The 11,613-nt window shown below is 37.1% G+C and overlaps 2 protein-coding genes across 3 annotated transcripts; both read right to left on the reverse strand.

The window, feature by feature from the left end:
* Positions 1 to 1,212: 1,212 nt before the first annotated feature.
* LOC112275722 (UDP-D-apiose/UDP-D-xylose synthase 2) lies at positions 1,213 to 4,184 on the reverse strand. The gene is made up of 7 exons (XM_024506332.3): positions 3,270 to 4,184; positions 2,657 to 2,972; positions 2,354 to 2,487; positions 2,105 to 2,206; positions 1,899 to 1,991; positions 1,658 to 1,793; positions 1,213 to 1,526 (listed from the first exon to the last, which is right to left on the reverse strand). The coding sequence occupies exons 1-7, from the start codon at positions 3,531 to 3,533 to the stop codon at positions 1,414 to 1,416; spliced, it is 1,158 nt and encodes a 385-aa protein (XP_024362100.1). The 5' UTR covers positions 3,534 to 4,184; the 3' UTR covers positions 1,213 to 1,413.
* A 2,244-nt stretch (positions 4,185 to 6,428) lies between these two features.
* Positions 6,429 to 11,066, reverse strand: LOC112276134 (protein GID8 homolog). Of its 2 annotated transcripts, XM_024507179.3 has the most exons (7): positions 10,652 to 11,066; positions 10,170 to 10,266; positions 9,027 to 9,186; positions 8,588 to 8,694; positions 8,145 to 8,276; positions 7,613 to 7,778; positions 6,429 to 7,097 (listed from the first exon to the last, which is right to left on the reverse strand). In XM_024507179.3, the coding sequence occupies exons 2-7, from the start codon at positions 10,182 to 10,184 to the stop codon at positions 6,976 to 6,978; spliced, it is 702 nt and encodes a 233-aa protein (XP_024362947.1). In that variant the 5' UTR covers positions 10,185 to 10,266; positions 10,652 to 11,066; the 3' UTR covers positions 6,429 to 6,975. The 2 variants fall into 2 exon arrangements, with proteins under 2 accessions (XP_024362947.1, XP_073386736.1); XM_073530635.2 differs by lacking the exon at positions 10,652 to 11,066 and having other exon boundaries at positions 10,170 to 10,436.
* Positions 11,067 to 11,613: the final 547 nt, after the last annotated feature.

The raw sequence follows: 11,613 nt of genomic DNA on the forward strand, positions 1-11,613 counted from the left end.
TTGTCTTTTTTTTTGGATGTATTAACTTCTTGGTTGGTACCAATGGAAGAATCTTGCTTTTATGAATATTAAAAATATTCTTTTAGTAGGATTGTTGTATTTATATACTTTAATATAGCGTTCTTCTTGACATTTTTAATTCTTCTAAAAACTATTCTTCTAATATTTGTAGACATTATTCTACCAATAGTTGTATTGGATAGAAGTCATTCATACTCAAACAAAATGAATGCTACCATAAACAGTTTTTTTTAGCAAAAAGTGTAAAAATTTAAGAAGATTTGTCTTTGCAAACACAAATTCTTATAAAATACATAGTAGAACAAATTTGATTTTGTAGCTATTGTATATTTGATAAATTTTAAGTAGAGTTGATAAAAAAAATGTATAAACTGAAAAAAGATTGTCTTAGGAAAGGAAACACAAAAATGCCTATAGTGGGATTTGAATCCATGCCTTTTTAGACCATTACTTTTAATTTATACTATTCCATAAATAATATATATTACAGCCAAAGAGCCCATATCTTATGAATAGTATGTATTTTGCTAATAAAAAATATACATTATTTGAGTTCATACTCTAATTACAAATATTAGTATAGGTAGCATATTCAACATTGTTCTTATTGTTTGTTTGATTACATTTCTATATGCATTGTTATTATTATTATTATTATAGTTGTTATTTGTTTGTTTGTATTTTTCTTACATATTCAATATTGTTGTAGTTTGTTTGTGTGTGTAGATGTATTTGTGATTGTTAAGTCTTCAATTAATTTCTATATTTAATCTAATTATTTTGTATCCTAATTTTAATTTATTTTTAGGTAGATTTTTTAATTCTTATTTTAATAGTTTTTATTTTTATTTTATTAATTATAATTTGATTGCTAAAAATTAATTTAGATAATAATATATACTTCTTTGTTGTATATCCTAAGCTATTTTCTAAAATAGATATTTTAAATCTTAAAAATATTCATTAAAAAAATAGTTTTTTTTTTAATATTATAATTTAATTTTAAAATTTAATCTTTTTAAGGATTGAATCTTATTGTTGAATCTTTAGGACTGACATTCCTCTTCAAATCATTGAAATGGTTGAAGCAAATCAAAACATGGATGTTTCAAAAAAATTAGTTGTGCAACTAAACAAATGGAAGTGTTTGGTGAACCAAAAATGCTTTTGCCAAAATCGCTAGAAAGGAAATGTAAAAGCAAACTAGTTTGGCACATAATCCATAAGCTTATTTGCACAACATCGAAGAGTTCAAACAATAATTTCTTCCTATAAACGTCACAATCCAGTAAGTTGTTGCCAAATTCTGCACGCATTTTTCACATTACACGTCCTTCACACAAGAGCACCAACTGAGTTCAATCCACTCTTCAATTGAGAATCTGAGTAGGTCTATTTGTAAGTAGATTTAGACATGGCCTTCTTGACAGCCTCAGCATAAGTGGAGTACTGGTACTTCAGCGTGTGCTCCATCAAGTCATACATCGATGTCTTGGGCTCCCATTCTGCACGCAATTTTGAGCTACCCATTAGGGTTTTTTCCAAAACAAATACACTAATAAGATTATACCAGAGAGTGTGTATGAAGTTGGCATTGAGTAACAAAAAGCAGTGAAAATGGAAATAGAGACTCTACCCAGCTGCTTCCTAACTTGGGTCATTTCAGGAATTCGTTTATCGCTGTCATCGTAACCCACGCCGTAGAATTCCTTGGAGGGGACGTCCACTGTGACTACCTCGGGTCTCGCAGTGCCGCTTATCTTGCAGTATAACTGAAAGTTAATAGAAGGGTGGGTTAGGGTTTGATAGCTTCCACACACCAGACTTGTGAGACTGTGCTGAGCTGAAATGAAAATGAATGGATTCTGGTGACTTACATCAGTCATCAGCTCAGCAAGCTCCTGGATGGTCACTTCGTTGTGCGGGTTGCCGACGTTGAAGATGTGGCCATTGGCTCTAGCAGGGTTTTCCTGGGGGACACCGTTAATATACGTTATTAATAGTGATGATGCCAAGATCTGAATCAATCAGTGAAATCATGGACTGTAGAGATGTGTGTTTTGGTGGAGTGATCGCGACTTACGATGATCTTTTGAACTGCTTCAATGGCGTCCTTGATGTAAATGAATGTGCGTTGAGACTTGCCCCCATCCACCAACTTCAAGGGCTCGCCCTTCATCAAGCTCTGCAGTTTTTGCCATCAGATCAAGTGGATAACCTCCACACCAATCATAATTTTGATCGGAAATGAGAAATTGAAATAAAAATAATTAAAAATAAAACAGATGGGCAAGCAGGAAGAGGAAGCGCCAAAGAAGTGCTGGCGAATTACATTGCTGAAGCATGCCAGGACACGAGGAATTGAGTCACTTGGTCCGTCAATGCCTGGTATGAAATCCATGCGTGGGCCAATCCAGTTGAATGGTCGAACTATGGTGAACTTCATTCCATTCTCAGCTCCTTCACCTACACGAAAATAAATGCTTCACCACTACAACGAACCAACACAATTGTGTGACAATGGCAGAAAACTAGACAACAAACCTAGAGTCAATTTACAGACCCCATATTTCAGTTCCACTCCCGAATTTAGAAACTTGAGCTAGGAGGAACAATGTCGGGATTAATTTCGTACCAAAGATGAGCCTCTCAATCAGCTGCTTGGCGCAAGCATATGACCACCTCTGCTTATGAATCGAACCATAAATACAGGCAGTCTCATCTTCTTTCAACACGGAGAAGGCAGGATCCGCCTTCAAAGGGTGGTCTCGAGGAAGAAAGCTGCCAATGGTTTTGCCATAGATTTCGCAAGTGGAGAAATGAATGAGGCGCTTACCATTATCCCTACACTGTTGCACCACGGGCAGGGCGTCTACAAAGTTGCTGTAGATGGTATCGAGAGGACGAGTATTGTAGTCAGCTGGCGTACAAATCGCAGCCAAGTTGATAACCTAATCAAAACCGTCATAATGCAAAGTAATCAATCACAAATCGAAAAAATGAAAATGAAAAAAGGCAACGTCCGTTCATCGCAAGTCATGTAATCGGCATACCCAACGCATTTCTGAGATGCATTCTCATTTGAATGGGTTTAACTGTTAAAGTTTCAGCCCTGCACTTTACAGGAAATACAAGCATTGCATGTATCCCCGCACTACCATTAACGCTGAAGCAATGGAAGCAATCCCATTTTCGAGCTCTGCAAGTTGTACAATGCAGCCTCACATTGGATCAAATGCTGCGCATACCAGATCGGAAACTTTGATAAGACCCTCGAGGCGTGTGTCGCTCTTGATGTTGATCTTGTAGAATTCAATGCGATCGCTCCACGGCTGCCCCAGCGCAAGCAGATGCTGGATCTTAACCCCACACACATCGATGGCCAACACGCTGTGTTTCGTCGTCTCCATGAGTTTCTCACAAAGGTGAGATCCAATGAACCCACCCGCCCCGATCATGCAAATCCTCAGGGGCTTGATCTCCTGCCCATCGAGGTTCAATCTCGCCGTCATCTTGACTCAACGTGCTGCACTCTGTCAAGGCACTCCCTCGCGCAACAACAGCAATGAGTTCGATGGGTCAAATGTAGGGGTAAAATGTCTTCACTGCGACAGCTTCAATGCAGTGAAATAACTGCAACGGTCTCCGTGAGTCGAGTTGCAATCCAAGGTCCGAAGAGGGGGCGAGAGCACTGAAACAAGAGCAGCACATGCAGCCGTAGAGAGTGAGAGAGAGCACTAGACCAGCGATCATGGGCCCAATTCTATGAGGTTAGTTCCAAATTCTGGAGCTGGGGCTGCAATGATCGTCCATACTCTGCCTACCAAGCTGTAGATAATTTTGTACGCACACACAACGTTGGATGAGAGAACCGTCTCAAGAATCTACATATGATCGGACAGTCGTTCAATTTTCCTGCCAATCGCTTCACTGGCATGTGACGAGTGGACCCCAAATCTAGCTAAGGACATCGCCGTTCAGACCCGCCGGATTGACTGAAGCAGGTGATCAAATTTCATTGCAGAGTAGCCTCGTCTAGGTTGACATGCCGCAATATAACTTCTGTGGCGCAAGTTCATACTTGTGTGTTGAGTTTTCTACCAATCTGGGATAGAGGCAAGCAGTGGCAGCCAACGACGGTTTTCGAGCGTCACCGGGGAGGAGACGTGAAGAAGTTTGGGTGCGACCAGCCAAGAACATGTTAGCTTACCAAAATCTATTGGCGGTTTACTGCTTATTGTCTTGGTTGTTGCTTGGGATTTTACCGTTTGTTGTAAATTTTGACTCATTGTACTGTTGACAGTTAGATCGTGAAAAACGTAGCCTGTGCTGTCTCGACGGATAGAATAGAACGAAAGGGGCGATGAATTGTTTGGGTGGTCTTCCTCTGCAGCCTTGACGGACAAACTACATATTTTTTTAGGCGTGTTTGTAGTAGAATTGCATGACACAGCACTCATCATTTTCTTTCACTTTCATCTCAAGACGGCGACTCACCTTCATATTTGTTGAGTTCCAAACCCAGTGAGCAGCGGCTTGAATCTATCCAAGTACACAACAGAACCATGGGTTTAGTAGATGCCAGGGGGTGGCGGTGGCGAAGCCTTTGTCCGATACGCATTGGCAAAGAGCAGAGTGGATTGAAACTATATAAACGAGGTCGGAGCGCATGAGATGCACGTCTTTGAATAAACCCAAAGACTGTAGCAAAGTAAAGATATACTATTCCACGGGGGTTGACACTTCGAACCAACCGGCATCCTACATGCCGGATACAACACCCTACAGTCAGACGTGGAACTCGACTTTTAGTTGAGTTATCTGGAATAGTTGCTTGTAAATCAGTTATTTTTATTACTGTGTGAAAATATTTTTACTTGCGATTATATATGAAAATATTCATAAGTGTGTGTTAGTAGCTTTTTGATGTTATACGTTATACTTAAAAAAACAAGAGATTTAACGGAAGGGGAAGACGTATTGACAAAATACATCTATAAATGTGAAAGTAGAATATCAACTAAAAACTGACAAGAGACGAGACAGGAGAAGTAAAATTAACAATTCCTTGTGACAGTGAAAGCTAAGCATTCGGATAAATGAACTAATGAATGAATGAGGAGCAAACCATTGCCAGGACCGACCATTGTAATGTATGCAATTATAGATTTTGTCAATCTTCATCATAAACTATATCAAGTGTATTAGGATCTATACACTTTTTAAAACTATATGAAGGTTTCAATCATAAAAAACATTAAACCTTACGCATCTACTTTTAATAATTTCACTACCACATAGATTTTACATTTTTTGTTATTTCTTAGAATTTTTCAAAGCTAAGAAGATACGTCTTTTAGCTTTGTAATCTAGTTATTTATTTATTTATTTTATAAAAGCTTAAATAAATTTTAAAAAATGAAGACAAGACCATCTTAATTACATCTTTTTTATAAGTGTAAATATAATTAACTACAATATAAATAATTTAATTTGATATAACTATAGATATATATATATATATATATATATATGTAGAGAGAGAGAGAGAGAGAGAGAGAGAGAGAGATTAAATTTCGTTCTAAAATTCTTTTCGATTATTTTTTGATATTTAGATAAATAGTATTTAATAAAAATTAAGATTTATTATATTTATCTATGAAAGGTTTTTTAATAAAGTTTAATACAAAATAAATTTATCCAATTAAAATTTTGAATTCCAACTTTAAGTAAATACATAGTAACTAAGCTTATATCTGGAGATTTTGGCTATTCATGTCAATTGACTAAATCTACTTTATTTATAAAAGATAAGTTGTTTAGGAATAATGGTGAGAATCTTATGTAAGAAATTATTTTATTTTTATGTATTTTTTAACCATTTTTATGTGTGGTAATTCAATCTAATTCTTTTTAATTTAATTTTAAAACCTCATTAGGGTTCTTCATGAATATATATATATATATATATATATATATATGTTTTTAATCACTTCAAAAGAATATCAACAAAAAATTAAGATTTTCTCACAATTCCAGATATATATATATATATATATATATATATATATAATTTTTTTTTTCTAAAACCTTTCTTTGGTCTTTATACAAAACATGTAAATTATTCATCTATTATCTTCTTTAAAATTGGTAAAATTCAAAACACATTTAACTTTCTTTAGTCAAAATAACATGATTGTGTAGTTTCAAAAAACAACAACCAAGTACAACAACTAAATGAATAATAGAACTAAAAAAGTCCAATATGAAAATAAATCAGTGCATATCTAAAGCTTTTGATAGAAGAATATAAACAAATATATATATTAAAAATACATTGATTTAAATGTAATAGTTAAGGATAAAGGTAAAAAGAATTTACCATAGATGTTAATCACCACAATATATAACAATGACAACATTTGGATTATGGCAAGGGACATATAAGTGTATTTCATTATGTTCTTCCACTCTCAAGAACATTAACACTTAAATGTCGTACAGATCTCAAGACTAATGAGCCTTTCACATGGTTCTCTCCATTGCTCTTCCATCAATCAGTTGTAAGCACAACAGAAAAAAAAAAAAAAAAAAAAAAAGCAACTTATAGCATTCAGAGCCCATTGTGTTGAGCTAAATTGCATTCTCTGTTGTAAAATAACTTCGATTCTATAAACACCTAAAAGGACACTATCAATTTCATGAAAAAATGTACAAGACTACACAAATATCATGAAAAGACAGAAGACAGGGAAGGGCATATTTTCCTGAACGTCTGATCAGCTTGTTAACAATAAGACTGTTGGAAACAATTTTTTGAACAGAGGAACGAAGAGCTAAGAAAACTGAAAGTGACCATTTGCAGGTATCAAATTGGGGAAGACATAAAGCAACAAATCGTTAAGGGTAAGGAAAAATTTTGAGCTTCAGCGAAATAAGCTAGTCAGATGTAGGTTATGTCACAGGTTCCTCGAGGGTTGCATTCACAAGGTCGTTGATTCGAGGGTAAGAAGCTTTTTCGTCAAGCTGGTTTTGCGCCCATATTAACATCTTCAGCAAACTCGGTAATTTTGGATCTGCAAAAAACATTTCATAGACTAAAATGTTTGGTTGCCTACACGTTTTACTCCTAAATTAACTTGCTTTGTTGAAATTGGAACCTGACAACCGATCAACACTACCCTAACCCTCACTACTACTACTCAACAGTGCAAGTATGAACACTCCAACAAAAATATGATGGGTCCACAACTATACAGTTAACTTGTCCAAAACGTTCATATGATCATTGCTACCGACATTGGACCACAGAATAAATCTAAGTCTAAATTCAGGAAACAGAATCGATTGCAACAAGTCAGCGGAGAGCGAGAGAGCGACTTGACATGCCGGTATCTGACCTATTATCGTACTCGTTTTCATATGATTTCTTTAGAGAGTGTTCTAAAACCAAAGAAAACTGTGCAAAACTAAGTTCTAGGTAACACAGGATGTAGTAAGGAAATGAGTCATGTACTGAACAATAAGTTACTTACAGCTCTTGAGGTGAAACAGTTACCATCACAACAGTCGATATACTGCAATCTCTTACCTTTCTCATGGCTTTGGCTAGTGAGAATAGCAGCGTTCAATTCACTGGCTGTTTTTTGACGCTGTGCGTTGTCAAGAAGCTCTTTCACCTCCTTAACTGGGCAGGTCGAAGCGTCATCGAAGGCAAGTAAAGCTACAGTGCGTTCCAGCTCCTCCAAAAATGCATGCTGTATACATGAGGAACAGAACTCAATTAGCAACCTTGCATTTTAAACGGAACTACAGAACTCAACTACTTCAGCATGATCAAAGTAATACGAAGTAGAGGAAGTCAGACAGGGTGAAGATCCATTGGCTCCTGAAAAAAACAATAATCTACAAGCGTGCATCACAATCTACGTATACGAAGATTGAATATTGAAGTATCAACAATATTGCATATCGTCCGAAGCGCCTTTCTGTGTAAATCAGTTTATTTACCTTCTTTATGAGAAAGAAATGTTTGCAGCCGAAGCTGACTAATCTTGAAGCACATTTCTTTCTATAATCAACAGCAAAAAAACAGAAGAAACCAGAGTAATAATTTGACATACATTCTCTTCTCCCCGTGGGGCCAGCTCTTCTTGGGCAAACTCTAGAGCTTCTTCAACTTTGCCTGCGCGAATCAATTCAATAAGCCGTTGCTGTTGCAAGTGGAAAAATAGCTGTGGATTCGTGTCGAGAATCTGTTACCAGAACCATAGATTCACGAAGAAATATAAGACTTGCATACATGTTGAAAATTCACAGAGAGGCCCAGCAACAATATGTATTAGTGTATCAACAATGTTGTAGTAACTTGTGGATGTTTGAGAAAAACTGGACGACACAGAGTTTACATAAAAAGTTGGTCTTAATTTTTTCATCGTGTGTTCTGAAAAACCCAGAGGGACTTCTTTACATGGTCCTTTACACTTCAATAGCTAAATATAACACGATGGTACCTTAGAATTGAGATAAAGCCAAAAAGATTAAGGTGAAACTATCGTGTAAGTACCTCTGGATTTAAGTCATTGACTTTCTCGATGGCATCTTCCACTTGCCCACACTGCACAGCCTTTCGTACAGCCATGCGATCAGTAATGGTGCCAAGATCTATGTCTGCTGTTCCTCGCTAAGGAACTAGATCGGTCCAATATGTCAGAATTTCATTTAGAACGACAAAGATTTCAGTACTATGAACAATACCATCACACGTTTAGACGGACCAGATCATACTCATGCATATCTGGTTCGACCAAGACCAATCGTAACTCCTACACATCAACTACCACTAGCAGCATCTTGTCCCCAAAAGCAAATGCTTATGCTCTCCAAAAATGTCCAACTAGTTCGAAAATCGGCAAAGGAAAAGACAAGACAAGATACTCCCGACAAACCTCAACCAGCGATTATTATAAAGGTAATAAGATCAATGCAACATCTGCAGAGGATACGTTGAGTCCCAGACTCGTGCTGAAATTTCTCAGCTGCCTCGACATAGCCTTCAGTGACCAAAAAATTCATCACCAATCTGTTCATATCTTCTTTCCGAATTTTGACCTCACTAAGTTTTTTCTCCCATTCTTCTTTAGTGATCACTTTCTTTGAAGAGGACTGCATCACACCAGCATAGACAACACCCATTCAGTTGCAAGTACACAAATAGCTTCTATTGCTGGTCCTAAACTACTCCCTAGTCATACGTTAGATTCCGATGGGGATGTTCTGGAGAATACTAACAAGCACATACGACCAGCTACAACTATGGGCATACATGTACGCGTTAATTTCGGCTGTGCAACATCATTCTAGGTTCGTAACAATTGAAAACATTCTAATTAAATTTTCACCAACTTATGGATGATACAACCCTTTTAATAGGTGTAACACAACAAAAGTGCCGAACTCAAAACCCATGACTAGAAGGCCTTAGATATTTAAGATGAAGCAACGTTTAGAGTATGATAATTTCAAATCCTACTTCCAGCAACCGTATGAAAAAACATAAAGCTGATAGCAGAGAAAAATGGTATCACAAATAGCAAGAGGTAAACACGAGGAGGACCACCATGATGCGTATTTCGCAAAATTGACACAATTTTCACAACTATAAGCTATTGTTGCAGAAAACCTGCAAAGAAATAAATATGCCACAAAAATTCGAGGTTTCGTGTAGACATTGCATTTTGGGGTTATATGGAAAGACTTTGTGAAGAGACTTATTAAACAACTCCCGAAGAGGAAGTAAATAATTGGGAATCGTAACCCCGTGGTCCGAACTAGATATGACATTTTGCCAAGTATGACTAGTAATGGTCTCATACGTAACGATTGGCCTCAATTTGATCATTCAAAGACTAAAATAGCTGGTTAACATACAGTGACATCAACAAGATCACTTTCAAAAATAGCAGTCAACATAAAAATATCTAGATTGTATCAACCACATAGAATCACCCGCAGCAATAGCATCGTAGGATCAGCCCTATATATCTGCAACATTCTAGTGCTTCTAGTGAACATGATTGCGTAATGAAAAGATGCATGCCATCGACATACCCAACAGGGAAAGCAGAGGAAAGGGAAGGACGCAATACCTCGCCTTTTCCCATGGCTGGAAGCAGTGGCCCGAAAGGTGTTCCCCTTCTCCCCCTCCTAATTTCGCTTATGAAACTACCTACAACCGCAATTTCACTGTCTCGAAAGAGAAAACGGAGCGGACAGGCGATCAATGCGGTTAAGAGCTTCCCATCCACGAGAAATCCACAGCTAGGAAGAGATGCCACAAATTCGTATGCACAAAGACGAAGCTCCAAAAGATTGACGAAATCGGCAGTCGCCTCCGAAAAAGTATAGAGAAAAATTCACATGAACATGAAACCACTCCAAACAACGAAGTGCGTCACGCCACAGGAGAGTCGTGAAACCACCATATCTCCGACACAAGAAATAATTAGGTCAAAACTAACAGTAAAAGATACAATGCAATAAAATTAAAAATCAAATTTCCACGCTTAAGGACTTCAAATCCGTAAAGGACAGGAGAGTATCATAGTTGCGAGTAGGGAAAAAAACACACCATTGACGGTCTTCAAGGTTAGGGTCCGTCAAATCGCTAAACCAAAACGACACTTCAGACTACTTCAAAAACTACATCCAGTTACTAAAAAATCAGATGACCAAAAGAACTGACACGATTTCCTACACTTCTACCAGCAGCGATTGATAAAAATTCTGCAGGATGAGGAGAAAATCATCTAAGCTAGCTCGTGTCGTGAAGGACCTACAATTCACCAAATGAAGCCAGGAGCGGCTCAATAAAACCGGAATTTCAAGAGTCAGAGGAAGAGAAGGGTGAATGGAAAGTCAGATGCAAATGAAGGGAAAGAGGTGTGAAAATGAAGGGAAAGAGGTGTGCAAATGAATACAGGGCAGGATGGCCTCGGAACCGAGCACATGAACAACAACAACAAAAGAAACAGAGCACCTCCTCGTTCCTACACAACAACAACAACAACTACAACCAAAAGATATGCGGCACGCAACCGAACAGTAGCTTCCGCGCGGGCCGGGCCATCCGCGATACGGATCCCGGTTTTGCTAAATCACGGGTCACAGTTCCACAGTGAAACTGGTGACATGAGCCAGGGCTGCCAACTCTCTCGAGTGTGATTTGGTGCCCATTCTCATCAGATTTGTCTTGTCCACGTGCAGTCTAATAATAATAATAATAATACGGAGGAGTAATTATACTTAGGGTGTGAGGTTTTTCTTCTTATTTATTTATATATATGTATAAATATAAAGGAAATTGTTAAATTGACTTGCACATTTCTAAATCAATTCATCCATCTTTATGCATAAGCACATAACTTCTTGAGCTCTTCTTTTTAGTAGTGGATAATATTTTGATGATGGTTAGGATAGAAGGGTTGATTTAATAAATATCTTTGTCAATTTAAAAATCTCCTATATATATATATATAGATATAATATTTCCTTTTTAAAAAAAATATTAGAATTAATAAAAAGATCAATATA

Source organism: Physcomitrium patens, chromosome 23, assembly GCF_059467195.1.
Source record: "Physcomitrium patens ecotype Gransden chromosome 23, ASM5946719v1, whole genome shotgun sequence".
NCBI lineage: Eukaryota > Viridiplantae > Streptophyta > Bryopsida > Funariales > Funariaceae > Physcomitrium > Physcomitrium patens.

Coding starts and splice junctions, on each gene's coding strand:
- LOC112275722 (XM_024506332.3), bottom strand. CDS start 3,533: ATGACGGCGAGATTGAACCTCGATGGGCAGGAGATCAAGCCCCTGAGG. Junction 2,973..3,269: donor TTATCAAAGTTTCCGATCTG/GTATGCGCAGCA, acceptor GGTTTTGATTAG/GTTATCAACTTGGCTGCGAT. Junction 2,488..2,656: donor GATTGAGAGGCTCATCTTTG/GTACGAAATTAA, acceptor ATTTTCGTGTAG/GTGAAGGAGCTGAGAATGGA.
- LOC112276134 (XM_024507179.3), bottom strand. Junction 8,695..9,026: donor GCACGAGTCTGGGACTCAAC/GTATCCTCTGCA, acceptor AGCGAGGAACAG/CAGACATAGATCTTGGCACC. Junction 7,779..8,144: donor CCCCACGGGGAGAAGAGAAT/GTATGTCAAATT, acceptor TCATGTATACAG/CATGCATTTTTGGAGGAGCT.